The sequence below is a fragment of the Notechis scutatus genome, chromosome 5 (genome assembly GCF_049901735.1).
Source record: "Notechis scutatus isolate UNSWTSFEM ecotype Mainland chromosome 5, rNotScu1.2, whole genome shotgun sequence".
In the NCBI taxonomy this organism is placed as follows: Eukaryota; Metazoa; Chordata; class Lepidosauria; order Squamata; family Elapidae; genus Notechis; species Notechis scutatus.
This window is the reverse complement of record NC_142013.1, coordinates 775,837-795,124: the sequence shown is the minus strand read 5'-3', so window position 1 is coordinate 795,124 and position 19,288 is coordinate 775,837. Positions and strand designations below refer to the sequence as shown.

The following is a 19,288-nucleotide window of genomic DNA, read 5'->3' as shown; positions in this document are numbered from 1 at the left end:
GAGTCAGCCTCTTGCCCTCAACAATCTGGGTCCTCATTTTACCCACCTCGGAAGGATGGAACGATGAGTCAACCCTGAGACTGTCAGGATCAAACTAACTTCCTTCCTTCCTTCCTTCCTTCCTTCCTTCCTTCCTTCCTTCCTTCCTTCCTTCCTTCCTTCCTTCCTTCCTTCCAGCCATCCAGCCAGCCAGCCAGCCAGCCAGCCAGCCATCCTTCCTGGTGAATCGTCCACCACTGGAGGTTTTTAAGCAGAGATTGGACCACAGTTTGCCTGAAATGGTATACAGTCTCCTGCTTCAGCAGCGGGTTGGACTAGAAGACCTCCAAGATCCCTTCCAACTCTTGTTAATCTGTTATTGCCTGCCTGGGACATTCCAGATGAGCAATTCGGAAAGGCACAAGTGTTGAAGGAACGATACTCCTGACTAAAGCAGTGGTTCTCAGCCAGTTTTAAGTTGTGCAGACTTCAACTTCCCAGGATTCCCCCTCCAGCATCGGCTTCATGGAATTCTGGGAGTTGAAGTCCACAAGTCTTAAAAGTCCTCCAGGCTGAGAATCCCTAACTCCAAGCAAGAAGGGGTTCAAAAGGTCACCGCTGGGGAAACCAGAGGACGAATGGAAGCGCTCACCTGGACAGCCAAAAACTCCTCCTCGTCAGGCAAAATCCGATAGGTGTGGACATGTTTCTGGAACCTGAAAGAGACAGGAAAGAAGACGTCAGATTATCAATGGTTAGAAGAGACAATAGGAATATAGGCTGTAATACAATATAAATACAATGATAGAGTAAACGTAAGACAAGATAATACGTTATAATGAATTATAATGGAGTGAATGATATTATGAATTGAGATATCTTAGAAACTGAAAATTGCTCAAAAAGGATGATATAGTTTATAAATAAAGTCCAATCAGTAATTAAGAACAATATAAGATAATATGCATATTCATGTAAAATAAATTTTAATAATGTAGTTAGAAGGACTGTTGATATTGTGCACAAAATTTACACCGACTGACACATTGTACAATGGAAAGAAGGTTTTATATTTTGAGTTTATGTTTATGTTTGTTGTTAAAAAATACAAAAATACAAAAAAAAGGAAAGACGACGCCAAGCATGGCAAAAATAGGAAGCGTAACATTCGGAGTCATCCTCTCCATTTTAACCCCCGTTTAAGGGCAGTCAGCTTGGGAACTTTCTCGCAACGTTCGTTCCATGCCCGAAATAGCTCAGAGGATTTGGGGCAGGCGAGAAAAGACTGGCAGGAGCCAGACGGGTTCAGCTCAGACCCAAACAAAGGCTTAGGCCTTAAGAGACAGCCGGGAGGGACGCGGCCATTGGGCCCCTGTTCCTCCAGCAAGTCAGGACATGCCGGCCAGCCACGTAACGGCACAGGCAGCGCTTTGGAAGAACAGGCTGGCATTCCTGGCACGGGGACGGCTTTTGTTCTGCCCCGGCACCACTCGGAGGAGGCTGGCCAGGGACGCGGCCAAAGGACCCACCGATCTGGAGGGGGCCAGTTGGGGGAAGGGGCTGCAAACAGAGATCCGTGCCCTGGGCTTGATTTAGTATTGCTTGACAAGGTTCCGGGTGAGGATTTCTCAACTTTTAGCAGCTGTAAGGTTCCCAAAATCCCCAGCCAGCAAAGACCAGCCTTTAATACAAGTCGCTTGCTGAGCCCCTGAATTTTGACCATGTGACCTTGAGGAGGCTCCAGAGGGTCGTAAGAGTGAAAAACAGGCCATGTCCCTTTTTTCAGGGGTCCTCAAACTTGGTAACTTTAAGACTTGCGGACTTCAACTCCCAGAATTCCTCAGCCAGAGAAGCCTTGAGACTTACGGACTTCAACTCCCAGAATTCCTCAGCCAGAGAAGCCTTGAGACTTACGGACTTCAACTCCCACGAGAAGCCTTGAGACTACGACTTCAACTCCAGAATTCCCAGAGAGCCTTGAGACAGCTTCCCCAAATTCTCGCAGAGAAGCCTTGAGACCGGACTTCCTCCCAGAATTCTCAGCCAGAATTCCTCAGCCAGCAAAGCTGGCTGAGGAATTCTGGGAATTGAAGTCCACCAATCTTAAAGTTGCCAGGGTTGGAGACCCCTGCCTTTCCCCTCCCCTCAGGGCTGTTTTAACTTGGAAGCGACACTAAACAAACTGTTTTAAGTGAAAAACTGCCTGTTGAAAGACCAATCAAGCTGCTTCCTCTTGCAAAGCCAGCCCTTTTGATCCATGGGGCAGGTGGGGGGGGGCTGAGTTTGCCAATGCGGGGTCTGCATGATCTGGGTCTGCTGCCCCCACACACACAAAAAAACTCCCCAGGACCCTCAATTCTGTCTCTCTGGCTGCCCCCCCCGCCTCCCACAGAAGGGCCTAATCCCCTTCAGACGGTCCCCTTCCAGGAATAGCCCAGCCAAGCAGCTGAAGACCAGGACAAAGGACTCTTGTGCTGACCCAGCTGACCAGCCGGCTGAGGGACTTTGGGAGGGGGCGGGCAGTCTCTCTCTTTGGGAGATTGTCTCTTCCCCCCTTGATTTCAAAAGGGGGAGACAGGAGGAGATGAAGCCAGACTGTTCACCTGTGTTTCCCCAGGGGCTGCTGGCCTCAGGCACCCCTTTCCTAGGGTCAAGGGGTGCAGGGCAAAGTTTGCACCCCTTTGGACACCACCGGGAAGAGGTGTCGCCCTAAGGGTGGGATTTGGGGGCCTCGGGTGCCCCCAGCTGCTCCGGCCGTCTTCCCTGCACAGGGCGAGGCCTTCCTTGCCTGTCCCAGGAATTGCTACAAAGCCACGAGCAAAGGACCACCCCTACCCATGTGCCACAGCCACAGGGATCCCAGCGGAGTTTGCACGACGCATCTCTCTGTAGGAAGGGAAGGGGGCTCCTGGCCCAGGGGAGACAACAGACAGAGGGGTGAAAATGCTTCAAATTCCCTTAGTTCTAAGGCAGCCATCTTGGTCATTTGAAGATTGGTGGACTTCAACTCCCAGAATTCCTCGGCTAGCAATGCTGGCTGGGGAATTCTGGGGAATGAAGTCCACTAGTCTTCAAGTGGCCGAAGGTTGGATACCGTCCTACTTCGGTTGTTGTTGGGCGCAGGGCACAAGGGGAAGAATGTGCAGAATCATAGATGCCAGCAGCTTAAGCCCCCTCCGGACTCCCCTTCAATGAAAGCCCCCCTCCCCCACATCGGCCTTGCCAAGGGTTAATGGGCAGCAGCCAAGAATCCTCCCCCCATTATTTATAGCTGGTTCATGCCAGGGACCGGTTTCCTGGTCTGGTCTGGAAGCTCCGTGCCACCCTTGCGTCAGGCATGGACATGGTCCGGCCAGGCGTGACTCAGGGGAAAGCACAGGCGGAGGGGGGGGGGGCAGCCTATCTTTAGATGGCAGGGCAGGAGGAAGCCCTGGCAAGAGAGACAGGGACAGAAAGAGAGAGAGAGAGAAAAGAGAGGGATAGAAAGAGAAAGAGGGGGGAGAGAAAGAAGACAGAGAGAGGAGAGAGAGAGAGAGAAGAGAGAGAGAGAGCAGAGGAGAGAGAAGAGTGAAAGAGAGGACAGAAAGAAGAGAGAGAAGGAAAGAGAGAGTGACAGAGAGGAGAAAGAAAGAGAAAGGGTGTGAGAGAGAGTGAAAGAGAGAGAAGGACAGAAAGAGAAGGAGGGGGGAGAGAGAGAGAGAAGACAGAGAGAGGAGAGAGAGAGAAAGAAGAGAGAGAGAAAGAGAAGACAGAGAGAGGAGAGAGAGAGAGAGAGTGAAGAGTGAAAGAGAGAGAGGGACAGAAAGAGAAAGAGAGAGGAGAGAGACAAGAGAAGAGGAAGCATCCTCCCCGTGCCTCTGAGTGTGTGTGTGGGGGTGCTAGCCCAGCTGATCAGTCTTGAATAGCACACACACACACACACTGCAAGGTAGGCAAACGTGTGTGTGTGTGTGTGTGTTTTGTGTGTATGGCTGACACACACATTTACCAGAAGAACCTTGCACTAGCAGAGACGTGCCAGGCAGACAAAGGTGATAAGTCTTGCACTAGCAGGCAAGCACACACTCGTGCCAGCAGACAGGCAGGTGTGTGTGTGTGTGAGAGAGAGAGAGAGAGAGTGAGAGAGAGAGAGGAAGGTTGATGCAGTTGAAGAGCCTTGCACTAGCACAGGTGTGCAGGCAGACGTGTGTGTGAGATGCCAACGGCGCCCCAAAGAATCTTGCACTAATGCAGGTGTGCAGGCGGGTCATGAGATCTAAATTCGGACGCTTGGCCACTGACTCATAGTTATGACGGTCGCAGCGTCCCCCCCGGGGGTCACATCATCCTCTTTTGCGACCTTCAGACCAGCAAACTCAAGGTGGAATCCAGATTCGCTTAACAGCTACAGCGATTCACTTAATGACTGTGGCAAGGTAGGTTGTAAAGCGGGACAAAACTCACTTAATGGTCTCGCTTAGCCACCGAAACGCTGGGCCCAATGGTGGTCGTAAGCCGAGGACCGCCAGGACTGCAGGGAATAAAATCCAGAGGTGGCACCTTGGCATAGGTGTTGCCAAAAAAGCCCCTCCGGCTACCCAAATGCCAAGGAAGCTCTGCCAGCCCCAAAGGAAGACAAAGAGGCTGGGAGGGGGCAGGGGAGGGCTTGCCAGGGCCTGCCCCACGCCGGAGCTCAGAGGCTGCCGGGTGGGGCGTGTGGGTGAAATTCCAGCTACCCACAAACCCAGCAGCAGCTGCTCCTCCGCTGTCGGGACTCCCTTCCCAAGGTCTGCAGGAAGCCAGAGGAAAACAGCTGGCTTGGGAGAGGGAGTGGACCCGAAAGGACAGGCGGGCAAGACCCCTGGGCCACAGAAGCTGGGTCAGGAAAGCCGAGCTTGGGATCCCTTGGGACATCCAGGACTGCAAAGCCCATCCTCCTCCTCCTGTACTTGCTAACTGCATGGCGAGGGTAGCAAAATCCATCTAGATCGAGGAGTCTCTAACCAGGGTCTCTTTAAGGCTTGTGGACTTCAACCCCCAGAATTCCCCAACCAGCCAGGAATGATAGAGTCGGAAGAGACCAGAAGGGTCATCTAAGTCAGGGGTCTCCAACCTGGGCCACTTTAAGACTTGTGGACTTCAACTCCCAGAATTCCTCAGCCAGTCGGGAATGATAGAGTTGGAAGAGACCAGAAGGGCCATCTAAGTCAGGGGTCTCCAACCTGGGTCACTTTAAGACTTGTGGACTTCAACTCCCAGAATTCCCCAGCCAGCTTTGTTGAAGTCCACAAGTCTTAAAGTTGCCAAGTTTGAAGACCTTGATCTTAACTCTCACATGCTCACCAAACTTTAGCTATTATGGTACAATTGGGAAATATTTTGGGTTTAGAAGCCAAAAATAAAAAAAAGGTTTTGGTGCATATAGCATTATAATGAACTTAGTATCAGTTCAGAAACTGAAAATGGAATAAGTATGGAACAACAACAAAAACCAGAGAATTTACCCTCAGCATTAAAAAAATAAATAAATGAGAAAGCTTTCAGAAAGCTGCAACATCTTGTTCCATTGCAAAAACAATATTGATTTAGTCTTTTGTCCAGTTGGGAACATGGAACAGAGGGAGAAAAAAGAATTCTCACGTGTTTATTGATTTTATTTTAGTTATTACATGTATATATTAAATGTATTTGATTTATTAAATTGGTTGAATATTTATTTCCATTGTGGTCTTAGTCCTTCAGCACAGCTGGCTGGGGAATCCTTAAAAGTTGCCAAGTTTGGGGACCCCTGATCTAGATTAAGGAAGAGGGCAGGAGAGACCTGGGGGCCTCTTTTCCCAATGTGTGGGAATTAATCAAGGAGAATTAAGGAGGAATTCCCCGACAATTAGTCCGTGGAACAACTTGCCACCAGAAGTTGTAAACGCTCCAACACTGGAAGTTTTTAAGAGGTTGGATAAGCGTTTGTCTGAAATGGTATATAGGGTCTCCCGCTTGAGCATGGGGGGGGGGTTGGACTAGAAGACCTCCAAGGCCCCTTCTTGTCATTATGTTTCCTGCCAGCCCTCCCTCCCTCCCTCCCTCCCGAGCCTCCAGTGAGCAAGAACAAACCAGAAAAAAACAGGAGCAGCAATGAGTCCCACGTGCCACTTTGTGGCTGGCAACCTCAGTGCATTCCCGTCACATTCCCAGGCTGACTCAGAAGCCCGTGAAAAACCCACCCCTGGACATCCAGGAAGACCATGAGGAATCAAAGGGAGGGGGGGGGGGAATTCCAATTTTCTCTCCCTGCCCCCAGCTATACAAATAACTCTTCTCTCCAAATGCAAAAGTGGAGAGAGAGAGAGAGAGAGAGAGAGAGAGAGAGAGAGAGAGAGAGAGAGAGAGAGAGATATTCCCTCCTGGGGATTCGAAGAGGGAAAAGAAAGAGAAAGGAAAAAAGACACTGCCTTCTTGTGATATTTTTCAAACCACAACTGAAGCCACCACCCCATTCCCTTGACTAAATATCCCCCCCCCCACACACACACACTCACTCCCCTTTTTAGCAGAAGCAGCTTGAAGGTTTCCAAGGAGTTTGCACAAGGGAGGTTGGCGCACGGCTGGGAAACATTGCTTTTTCAAAGCCCAATTTGCACAGCAGCCTCGAAAATCCAGAGCTGAGCTAAAGCTGGCACGGTAATAACAGGCCTTGGGGGTAAAGTGGCATTTATGGCGGCCGCTAAATGGGTGTTTGGAAGAGAAGGGCCCTGCTGCACCAGTTGGTGTTCAGTTGTTCAGGGCTGGGTTCTGGCAGAGCCTCAAACTCAAAACAGTCAACAGCAGCAACTGGACACATAATGGCATCAACCATGAAGCACCAACCTCTTTTGAGGCTGAGAAAGGTGATTTCAATCAGTGGAAATTGACATGCCACCTGATCCCAGGACAGCTAATTTTATCTAACAATCAAGATTGAAATTGACACCCCCTTCTGGTCCTAAGAATGTTCATTTTATCCAGCAATCAGGGTAGAAATGGACACTTCTGATCTTGGGAAAGTCAGAGTTGAAACTGATACTTTTCCTGATCTTGGGAAAGCAGTCAGAGTTGAAATGGAAACGTCTCCTGATCTTTTGGGAAAGTTGACTATCTAGCAATCAGGGTTGAAATTAACACAACCACCTTACAGGAATTCTCGGTCGCCATTTTGCTTTGTCAAATTTAGGGGTGCATATGAAACTCTGCTAGGAGTTCTGACACTCCCCCTTCAAATGCAGGGTAGGGGGCTTCTGGTGACACAAGGAGGGAGGCAGCAAGGTTCAGGGGTTCGTTGCCCCACAGGCCTAGGTCCATGGCCTTGTAAATCCAGATCTTAATCCTGAAAAACGACCCCTCTTCCCCGTCCCTTTCCTCTCCTCTTGCAATCCAACTTTGAAGAGAGGAAGCTCCTACCGCGGAGGTTCTCCAAACTTGGCAACTTTAACACTTGTGGACTTCACCGTCCACCTCTTCCCTTCCACCAAGTAAACTCACCCCAAATCCATCTCCAGACAAAGTGGCATTCTGAAGATCTATTTGGGCAGGGTGGCCTAGGAAGGCATCTCATGGAATCCCAGAATCCAGGGACGGAAGATCCCTTGGTGGTCTTCCAATCTAACCCCCTTGGTAAGGCAAGGAATCTTCAGATCACCCCATAGAAAAATCTGGCTGAACTTCAAGTGAAACTTCCTGAGAAGGAGGATCCATAATTCCAGAAGGCCAGCTGTTCTGTTGCTTCTTGGCCTACACCAGGTCTCCAACCTGGGCCACTTTAAGACTTGTGGACTTCAACTCCCACAATTCCCCAGCCAGCCATGAATGATAGAGTTGGAAGAGACCAGAGGGGTCATCTAAGTCAGGGTCTCCAACCTGGGCCACTCTTTAAGACTTGTGGACTTCAACGCCCACAATTCCCAGCCAGCCATGAATGATAGAGTTGGAAGAGACCAGAGGGGTCATCTAAGTCAGGGGTCTCCAGCCTGAAGCCACTTTAAGACTTGTGGACTTCAACTCCCAGAATTCCCCACAAGTCTTAAAGTGGCCAAGTTTGGGGACCCCGGTCTTAGTGGGTCAGGGGTCTATAGGGAGGGGAAACTTCCTTGGTTCTAGCCCCTTAAAATATTTACCATTTGCTGCCCCACACCCATTGCCCAAAATAGCCTTTCTCCTTCTGCACTGGACCTGTATTTTTAATATTTACAATTTATTCAAAAACTGTCAGTCTGGAAACTTTGTCAAACCCAAAAAGGAAACTTAAAATAAAACACCATCAGCAGGAGAAAAGAAAAAAAAAAGCATCTAGGTAAAAAGCACTGAAGCTGAACTATGGCGGTTTGCACCAGCCCCTCCTGGGGTCAATAGTTGGCGAAGGTGACGGCACTGGCAGAGATGGCTAAATGAAATTATTTGGTTAGGGAAAAGGCAGAATTTACATTTACGGCTGACTGGAAACTCGGAGGTGCTTTGCATGAAGCAGACAAAAATGAATTTATGAGTTGTGGTTTTGAAAGCTAGAAGAAGAAAAAACTAGATGCTAGAAAAAAAATGGTTTTTGCTTTGAACTACAAGCAGTCCTCGACTTGCAAGACTTCATTTAGTGACTGTTCAAAGTTGCAACAGCAACGAAAAAAGTGACTTATGACTGTTTTTTCACACTTATGACCGTTGCAGTATCTCCACGGTGAAATGATCTACAGTCAGATGCTCGACAACCGCTTCAAATTTACGACGATCGCAATGTCCCAATGGGACCATATTTTGTGACCTTCTGACAAGCTATGGAGGAAGCCAGGTTCACTTAATGACCACTGTTACTAATTTAACAACTGCAGTGATTCACTTAACAAACAGGGCAAGAAAAGTTGTAAAATGGGGCAAAACTGACTTAACAAATTTTCTCCTTAGCAAACCCCTGGGCTTCATTGTGGTTGTAAGTCGAGGACTAATTATATAGTCCAGTGTTTCTCAACCATGGCCACTTTAAGACTGGTGGACTTCAACCCCCAGAGTACCCCAACCAGCCATGAATGATAGAGTTGGAAGGGACCAGAAGGGTCATCTAAGGCAGGTTCATCTAAGAATTCTGGGGGTTGAAGTCTTAAAGTGGCCCAGGTTGGAGACCCCTGACTTAGATGACCCTTCTGGTCTCTTCCAACTCTATCATTCCCAACTGGGTGAGGAATTCTGGGAGTTGAAGTCCACAAGTCTTAAAGTGGCCCAGGTTAGAGATCTCTGATTTGTCTTAATTTGAAGATCCTTGATTTAGATGACCCTTCTGATCTCTTCCACTCTATCATTCCTGGCTGGCTGGGGAATTCTGGGAGTTGAAGTCCACAAATCTTAAAGTGGCCAAGGTTGGAGACTCCTGGTCTTAGGCCAGTATTTCTCAACCTTGCTTGGTGGCTTTCAGACATGTGGACTTCAACTCCCCGAATTCCCAAGTTTATGCCAGCACAGATAGTTCTCAAATTACAACCCCAATGGGGATTGGAACGTCCAGTCTATAAGTGATGCCGTCGTTCAGCGTGTCAGGCCCTATTTTAGAACCTCATTTTCTCACGGTTGTTCAGCGAATCATGCCATTGTTAAGCTCCCCTCCCCATTGACTATGCTGATGGGGGGGGGGGGGAGGTTGAAAATTAATGGGGGTCACATGACCCCTGGGACAATGCAACCATCATGCCATAATTATTATCATTATAAAACAATTGCTGGTTGCCAAGCACCCAAATTTTGTTCACATGACCCTGGAGATGCTGCAATGCAACAGTCATAAGTGCAACAAGAAGTCTTCGGTCACTTTTTTCCAGCAGTGTTGTGACTCGTGTGTGTGTGTGTGTGTGTGTGTGTGTGTTTGTGTGTGCGTAAATTTTTTTATTTTATTTTAGAAATGTTCCATTTACTTCATCTGGGTTCAAATATCTTGTGCATAATATTTGTGGTTAATACAATTTCCTTACCATAACAACAGTTACGTTACATTCTTACTTTGAACTGATATACATAATATATCTTATCATTGTAACTTTCCCCTTTTTAATTCCTTCCTCTCTATATTCATATAGACCCTATTTATATATATCTTCTAGGTTCATATACAGTATTTAATTTCTAATTTCCATTGTTCTTTTCTAACCATTGGTAAAATAATTCCCATATCAGATAATATTCAGGTTGTTCTTTTCCTTTAATTGACAGTGTTAATCTATTCGTTTCTGCACATTCTAATATTTTCCTAATCACATTGTCCTCTATCGGGAATCTTTTCACTTTTCCAGTTTTGGGCAAACACTATTCTAGCTGCAGTTAATACGTGAATAATTAGATATGTCTTTCCTTTACTATAACTTTCAGGTGTCGTGACTCTGAATGGTCATTAAACGGACAGTTGTAAGAACTAGCTATATGGCCTTTTAAGCAGGCAAAACCAAGGAGCGGTTTTTCCCCATCGTCTTACAGAACCAAGATGAGAAATAATTTTATTCTGGTCACAGAAGAAATCCTACCTCCTTGTCCATGCTCCTTGAGCAAAAAGTAAAAACAACAACATAAATCTACCCTAAATACGACACTTTTTGCCAACAAGCTGGTTAAAACGACAACTTCTTGGGAAAGAAAGTGCAATAAACAAAAAATGAAGCCAACTCTTGTCTGCTTAAAGTTACTAATAACCACAATAAAAAATGTGACCTGTGAAAGATTTTCAGCTCTGGGTTGAAAGAATTGTGCTGCAACGCCAGCCCAGGTGATGCACAATTCCACCTTTAAAAAAAAACCACACACACACCTTTGTGTGGTTTTTTTTATTATTTTTTTAGCATATGCACAAACAGGAACAGCTGCAAGCTGAGATCCTCGCTCAGGACAAAGTCCAGATTGGGATAAACAAAATTTACGGTCACGTTAGGAAAGGCAGAGAGGAAGAAACTATAGATAGTCCGTGCCTTAAGGGATGGGTTGCTTGGTGATGTTTCAGAGTTATGACAAGCCTCCCTGAGGTAGGATTTATGACATTACCTCCCCCAGTTACGTGGCTGCATTTCCAGCTGTTTAAAGCGCACTTTACATTTTTCAGTTTTCAGCAAAACCGACAAACAGCAAACCATCGGTTTGCTTAACGACTGTGTTCATTTAATGACCGCAGCAAAAAAGGACATAAAACCAGGTAAGGTGCCCTATGTATGACTGTCAGACGTTACAATTGTGATAATCACCCTCCATTATTACCTGTAATTTTGTATTTTGAGGGGATTGGTCTGAGTGTTTTTGACACGGGCCAAACACACTTTTAACGCAGAAATATTTTTTTTAAAAATGCAGGTAGTCCTCAACTTATGACCCCAATTGAGCCCAACATTTCCGTTGCTAAGCAAGACAGTTGTTAAGTGAGCTTTGCCCCATTTTACGACCCTTCTTGTCACAAGTGAATCACTTGCAGCTGTTATTAACACGGTCGTTAAGTGGATCTGGCTTCCCCCCCCCCATGGACTTTGCTTGTCAGAAGGTCACAGAAGGGGATCACGTGACCCCCGGAAGACGCTGCAACCGTCATAACTACGAGTCAGTTGCCGAGCGTCTGAATTTTACGGGGAGGGTGCAATGGTCATAAGTGTGAAAAATGGTCATTGGTCACTTTTTTCAGGCCCTTGTAACTTTGAACGGTCACTAAACAAATGTTTGTAGGTTGAGGATTAGCTGCACTTTTCCCAGTACCGCTGTAAAATGGAATTGTCATTAAATGAACGGCCATAAACTGAGGACTACCTGCAAACCATGCTATATTATATGGCTTGGCAAGCGAGCCCATTCGCACAAGGCGGGTCATCCAAGCCCTCCTGGGACACCGTGGGAATTCCTGCCCCATTTTAGCACCGCAGACGGAATTTGCACACTTCATCCCAGCTACGCAGCAGGAGCCGGCCAGGAGGAGAAGCGTGCAAGAGGCTAGAAGACCAGTTAGAAAACTTCCTCTAATCTATCACTTTCTTCCAAAGGATGTTATTTCTTTTATCTGGCCTCCCCCAGCGAGGGAGGGAAGGATGTGGAGGAATCCAGCTCACTGGGAATTTGAGAGAGGGAGAGAGAGAGAGAGAGAGCAAGAAAGAGAGAGGGAGGAGAGAGGGAATGAGAGCAAGAAACAGAGAGGAAGGAGGGAGAGAAAGAGAGAGAAGGAGAGGGAGGAGAGAAGAGAGAGGGACAGACAGAGGGCAGGGAATGAGAGCGAGAAAGAGGGAGAGGGAGGGAGAGAGAGGGAGGGAGGGAGGGAATAAGAGCAAGAGAGGGAGGGAGGGAGAGAGAGGGAGAGGAAAGGAGAGGGAGGGAGAGAAAAGAGAGAGGAGGAAGGGAGAGAGAGGGAGGGAGGGAATAAGACAAGAGAGGGCAGGAAGGGAGGGAGAGAGAGAAGAGGAAAGGAGAGGGAGGGAGAGAGAGAGAGGAAGGGAGAGAGAGAGAGGGAGAGGAATAAGAGCAAGAGAGGGAGGGAGGGAGGGAGAGAGAGGGGAGAGGAAAGGGAGGGAGAGAAAAAGAGAGAGGGAGGAAGGAAGAGAGAGGGACAGACAGGGGAGGGAATGAGAGCGAGAAAGAGGGAGAGGGAGGGAGGGACAGGAGGGAGCAGGAATGAGCGAGAAAGAGGGAGAGGGAAGGAGAGAGAGGGAGAGAGGGAGAGGGAGAAGGGAGGGAGGGAGGGAGAGGGAGGGAGAGATTCATAAGGCAGTTCTCTTTTTTTATCAGGTTGCATTGAATTGCAGCTGTAATTATTCCAAACGGAAAGTTAGTTTTCCAAAAGCGGAACTGGGGGTCCTCCTCCCCTATGGAAGAGGAACCACTGGGGGTCCATCCTGGTCTCTCTCTCTCTTCCCATAGTGGGTGAGTTGTCCCAGAGAAGCGGGGATCCGCTGAGTCTCCAAAGTCCCAGAGGTGCTTTTCTTTTCAAGAGGCAACTGGACTTTCTTGGTTTTTCTTTGAAGACATTTCCCTCCTCCTCCGAGAAGCTTCTTCGACTCTGACTGGGATGGTGGAGAATGGAAGGATTGACACTCCTTGCAGACAGAACTGGTCATTTGCATCCTTCGAGAGGGTCCTTGAAGCCAGTGGTGGATCCTACCAGTTTCCCTACCGGTTCAGGATTGCGCACCTCACGCCTGCGTACCCACAGCTTTCCCGCCAGCTGAGGCCTGCAGCGCCAAAGCCGAGAAAAGCACAGGGAGCGGGTGGGGGCCCAATCCTGCACTTTCCTCTTTGTTTTCCTCTCGGCTGATCATCGGAGCTTTTTTGACTACCAGATTGGCCAAATGGGGAGCAATTTTTGCTACCGGTTCAGTCGAACCAGGCCAAACCGGCAGCCTTTCACCCCTGGTTGAAGCACTTGGGGGTTTCTCTGCGTCCTCAGGGTCCCCTGAGTGGTGCAAATGGGTGGGGAGCCGTCTTGGAACTGCTGAAAAGACGGCGTTGGAGATTGGAGACGGGTGATGCCGTATAAATCCTTCCATCCCCCACCGTCCAGTCAGAGCTGAAGAAGCTTCTTGGATGAGAAGCAAAACATCTTCAAAGAAAAACCAGAAAGTCCAGACTTACTTTCAGGGAAGGTCATATTTTTGGGGAAACGGGGTAGGTAAAGATGATATATTAGATAGATAACATGTTAGATGGATGGATGGATGGATGGATGGATGGATGGATGGATGGATGGATAGATAGATAGATAGATAGATAGATAGATAGATAGATAGATAGATAGATAGATAGATAGATATAGATAGACAGATTAGAGAGAGAGAGAGAGAGATTAAGAGAGAGAGAGAAAGAGATTAAGAGAGAGAGAGAAAGAGAGAGGGAGAGAGAGAGTGAAAGAGAGAAAGAGGGAAAGAGAGGGAGAGCGAGAGAGAAAGAGAGAGACAGAGAAAGAGAGACAGACAGCAGACAGATAGACAGATTAGAGAGAAAGAGAAAGAGAGGAGAGAGAGAGAGAAAGAGAGAGGGGGAGAGAGAAAGAAAGACACACACAGAGAGAAAGAATGAGCAAAAGAGAGAAAGAGACGGAGAGAGAAAGAGAGAGAGAGAAAGAGAGAGAGACAGATAGCAGACAGAAAATAGATAGATAGACAGACAGACAGATGAATAGATGGACAGATTAGAGAGGGACAGAGAGACCCGTTTGTCTCCAGAGGTTGTGGGTGACTCATCGCAAGAGGTTTTTAGGAAGGGAGTGGACAGCCCTTTGTCCAACCTGGCCTAAGATCTCCAGCCTTGGTCAGGGGCCTGTACTGGATGACCTCTAGGCCCCCTTCCAGCTCTGGCATTCTGGGATTCTCCAAGACGGGACTTCTGGTTCCAGCCGAGAGGCGTGGAGAATGAGGCGGTTGGCACACACGCAGCCCTGCCAATGTTTCCTTCGTGTTCTCACCCCGGGGATCTTTGCCAGCTCTGGGGAGGTGCCAAGGGGTGTGTGTGGCTGTCATGAGAAGGGTCAAAAAAAAAACAGACCGCTTTCTATTTCCCCCCCCCCTCTGGCGGGGCTCCCTGACTGGCTCAGCCAATGTCCAGCGGCCTCTTCATCCGCCCCACCAACGCGACAGGCTGTGCCCAACCAAAAGCGAGGGGAAACTAGCTGGCACCAGACCTGGCCCTGCTCCCTCTCCTCTCCACCTGGGGTACCCACCCTCCCACCCACCCTGTTCCAGCAGCCACCAGGGCTTGAGGTTTGGTGGGGTGTGTGTGTGTGTGTGTGTGAAGGATGGAGTCTGTCCCTGGACAAGCAGGAATGGCTACATCACCAAAGAATCCCAGGCACTGTGAGTGAGTGAGAGTGTGTGTGTGTGTGTGTCCCTTCCAGCCACTTTCCTCTCCCGTTTGGCAGCTGCCACACACACACACACACACACACCCCACTTCCAGCAGGAGGGGCTGAGCCCAGGATCTGCTGCAGGGACGGCAGTGAGAAGGCCAGAAGGAGGCTTGTGGTCAGGGAGTCCTTACTCACTGGGCAGGCATCAGCACCAGCGGAAATCCTGCAGAGTTTTCCTGTGTGTGTGTGTGTGTGTGTGTGTGTGTTTCTGAGTGTGAGACACAGAGAGGGAGGGGGGAGGGAGAGAAAGAAAGAAAGAAAGGGAAGGAGATAGAGGGAAATAAAAAGGGGGAGGAAGGCAGGAGGGAGGGAGGAAGAGGAGAGAAGGAGAGGAGGGAAGAAGGGAGGAAGAGGAAGGAGGGAGAGAGACCCTTGCAAAGCTTACTTGGGAAGCCCACCCAGTGCCACAAAGAACCCCACCCCCACTCCTCCACCTTCCCAGCCTCCCACAATCACTATTGGACAGTCCGGTCCAACCAGTGACCGGTATCCCATTATGAGTGGAAAATCAAACCTGCGATAATCTCCCCAAGATTGAAACACCCCCCCCCCCAAACAGCCAGTCCTAAGTAATAAAAGTTCCTCTCCCAGATAATCCTGGGTCTCCCTGGGTTTCATTTTACCTGCTTTTCTCTCTCCCGCCCACCCCCCAAGTGCTGGGAAGATGCTGAGGGGGGGGGTCCCATCCCACCCCTCTTGGGATCCAGGGAGGGCAGAGAGGGGCTGGCAGCCACCCCTCCCCCCTCCATCTATTCTGGGCAGGAAGAGCCCCAGGAGGACATCACAAGGGGGGAGGCTGGAGGCCAGATGTGGGGGAGGCAACAGCTGTCTTCCCTCCCTCCCCCTCCAACCTCTGAAACGGCTCCCACCACACAAGGCCAGGAAGCCTCGAGGGGCCTGAAAGAGGGTCTCTTGTGGACTTCAACTCCCAGAATCCCCCAGCCAGCCTAGCCGGGAGTTGAAGTCCAGGAGGCTTCAGAAGGTGCCAGGTTTGGAGACCCCAAAGAGCCCCGCTGGTCCCTGAGCTCTGCTGCTGCTGCTGCTGGGGGATTCTGGGAGTTGAAGTCCGCCAGCCTCAAAAGTGGCCAGCTGGGTCTGGGGGACGCCCAACGCACCCAAAGCCCCGAAGGCGCCTCCAGGCCGCAGGTGACTCGGGAGCCCCGGGACACTTTTGGACTTCGGCTCCCGGGCGCAACCTCCGCATTGCAGAAGCCGCTGAGCGGCTCCGGCTGGAAAGCCGAGGCGGCGCTTCCCTACCCGCCTCCCTGGCAGCTGCCCGGAGCTTTCCTGGGCGGGGGAAGCGGTCCCGGAGGGAGCCTGGCCTTTGGCCGCCCCCGAGGCTCGTCTCGCCTTGCAGGGCGGGAGGTCGGCACCCCGGGACCGCAGCGCCAGCCTGCGGGGCGGCGAGGGGGGCAGGCGAGCGGGGCCCGAGGCCGCTCGGCCCGGCAGGTGGGGCGGGTTGGGGGGGCTTCCCCGCAGGCGGTTCCCGGCCCTCCCGGCCCCCCCGCGGCCCCGACTCACAGCACGCAGAGGGCGAAGGCTCCGGCCACGCTCTCGCTGTCCCGCACCAGGAAGCTGCCGTCCCGCCCGGCCCGCGCCAGCAGCTCCTCGGCCGCCGCCCGGCTCAGGTCCTTGTGGTACCAGAGCGGCGCCGACCCCGGCCGGCCGGAGAAGGGGCCAGAGCCGCCGCCGCCGCCATGGCCGGCCCAGGCCGGGGCGGGGCCGCTCAACAAAGGCGGGCGGGCCGAGTGCCCCCCCGCCGCCGCCCGCCTCGCCCCCAGCGCCGCATGGCCGCCCGGGACCCCGGCCGCTTATTCCCCTCCGGCCGGCCTGATCGCCGCCGCCGCCGCCGAGGAGGAGGCTGCGGGCTCCCGGCCCTCGGCGGCCGCTCAGCGCTTCTCGGGCGCAGGGGAGGCTCGCCCGGCGGGGCCCCGAGGAGGAGGAGGAGGAGGAGGAGGAAGAAGCCGCGCGGTCCCCGAAGCGCCGCCGGGGGAGCTCGGCCGGCCTCCGCTTCCTGGGGCGGCCCCTCGGCTGGGGAGGAGGCGGGGCCGGGGGCTCCCAAAGGGGCGGCCCTCTCCTCCAGCCGGGCGGGCGCCGGGTTGGCCAGGCGGGCAGAAGCGGGCAAAGCAGCCCGGCCGGGGGCTACCTAGAGGGCATCGCCCCGAACCTCGCCAGGGGGAACCTCGCGGGTAGCCGAGGAAACCCCCTCCCCCAAAAAGACGAGTAAGGGGGGCTCCGCTTTCGGCCCGGACCTTCCTGAAGCCGCGAGGGGCCCCCCGCCCCTTTAAGGGAGGGAGGGTGGGTGGGTGGTGGAGGGAATTGGGGGAGGGGGAGTCTTGCCAACGTGGGGAGGGGTCTAGCCCATTCGGGCCAGGGGTCTCGGGGAGGGCGCAAGCGGGGAAATCAGCCCCGCTGGGGGTACCTAGAGGGCATCGCTCCAGAGGCCAGGGGAAACGGGGCGGGGAGGGGAGCCGAGGAGCCCACCCCCACAAAAGCCGCGCAGGGGAGGGGAGGCTCCGCTTTTGGTCCGGACCTTCCTGAAGCCGCCAGCCCCCTTTAAGGGGGAAACTCGGAGGGTGGGTGGGTGGGTGGGAGGGTCCGTGATGGAAAGAGGGGGGTCCCTGGGGAATTGGGGGAGGGGGAGTCTTGCCAACTTGGGGAGGGGCCTAGCGAATTCGGGCCAGGGTCTCGGGCTGCGCGGGATCCTGCCTTCCTTCCATCAAAGTGTGTCAGGAGCAAACGCGCAGCCTCGGTGAGAAGAGGGGGGGGCTTCGCAAACACATCGGAGGACTGCAGGAGGGGATTTGGGGGGAGGGGGCTTCTGGTCCAGGCCCCTGCCGGGGGAAATGCCTCCTTAGTTCGAGTTTCCAGCAGCTTCCTAACTGTTGATCCTTGTTTCCCGCCCCCCACCCTTCGGACCTTACGGAAAATAAAGCCCACCCCCCTCCTCCCTGGGGCAGCCCCTCAAAGATCGGGGTCCCCTGCCCCCAATCGTGCAAAAACCAGGCTTGGGTTCCGCAAGAGAGCCAGCCCCAAACCTAGTTTAACCCTACTTTAGCTGAGGCCGGTATAGGGTGGAAGGCCACTTTTTCAAAAGACACTGGACATCTGGTTTGTCTGAAATGGGACAGGTGGTCCTTAACTTACGACCACAAGGGAGACCGACATTTCTGTCGTTAAGCGAGACGTTTGTCAAGGAAGGTTTTGCCCCCCTTCTCAGCTGCAGCGCTTCCCTTAACAACGGTGGCAAGGAAGGTCGTAAGATGGGGTGAAATTCATTGAATAAACGTTTTCCTCGGCAATGGACTCAGCTGGGGTCGTAAGTCCAGGACTCCCCATGTTGTGTCTTCCCGACTCCTGGCTGCAAAAGTTGGAAGCCGCTCAAAAGTGGAAATGTCTCTGTGGCTCATCTTGGAAAATAATGGGCGCTCTGGAGGAACCGCCTGGTCAGTTGCTCTGGTGGAAAAAGAGACAGATAAAATCTGAATGGCAACTTCGCTCCGAAGGATGAATCCCTTCTTGATCGGGTTTGGAAAGATGATAAGATGAGGATGAGGATGATGATGATGATGGTAATAATAATAATAAATAATTAATAAATAAATAAATAAATAAATAATAATAATAATAATAATAATAATAATAATAATAATAATAATAATAATAATAATAATAATAATAATAATAATAATAAATAAATAATAATAATAATAATAATAATAATAATAATAATAATAATAATAATAATAATAATAATAATAATAATAATAATAATAATAATAATAATAATAAATACATAATACATAATACATAATAATACATTGCAATACCTGGTGATGCACCGAATTGTAGACACGCAGCAAGAAAAAAATCACACAGTACCGGGACTTACAAATTGAAGTTGAGCGACTTTGGAAAAAGAAATCGTGTGTTATCCCAATTGTGATTGGAGCCCTTGGAGCAATGCTGTGGGGCCCATGAGAGCCATGCGCTAAGACCAACCCCTTGATGGGCTCCGTATCTCTCTGGGGTCTCCATGCCTGTTGGCCAAATCCTGTCTTCAGGGCTCTTGGTGGGTCAGGTATCAGATGTCACTGGGAAAAGACCGTCTTTCAAATAACCTGGCCTGAAACCACGAAAGGCTGTAAAGAATAGAATCGAGTTGGAAGGGACCTTGGAGGTCTTCTAGTCCAACCCCCTGGTCAAGCAGGGGAAGCCATACCGTTCCAGACAATCTCGCTGTCCAATCTCTTCTTGAAAGCCTCCAGGGATGGAGCACCCACAACTCCTGGGTGGCAAGCAGTTCCACTGATCAAATGTTCTAACTATTAGGAAATGTTCCCCTTAGTTCTAGGTTGCTTCTCTCCTTGATGAGTTTCCACCCATTTTTTCTTGTCCTGCCCTCAGGGGCTTTGGATAAGAATTGGATCCCCCTCTTCTTTGGGGCAGACCCTCAAATATTGGGAT

At 50.8% G+C, this 19,288-nt stretch overlaps 1 protein-coding gene and 1 long non-coding RNA gene across 3 annotated transcripts in view; both read right to left on the bottom strand.

Moving 5' to 3' along the window:
- LOC148130324 (uncharacterized) overlaps positions 1–19,288 on the bottom strand; it is a 99,005-nt gene that overhangs the window by 52,543 nt on the left and 27,174 nt on the right. The window lies entirely within an intron of this gene.
- The window catches only part of INPPL1 (inositol polyphosphate phosphatase like 1), an 80,363-nt gene that overhangs the window by 52,543 nt on the left and 8,532 nt on the right, over positions 1–19,288 (bottom strand). Inside the window, 2 exon segments of the mRNA XM_087967479.1 lie at positions 632–695; positions 16,343–16,631. Of these exon segments, the coding sequence (XP_087823605.1) occupies positions 632–695; positions 16,343–16,631 (353 nt within the window).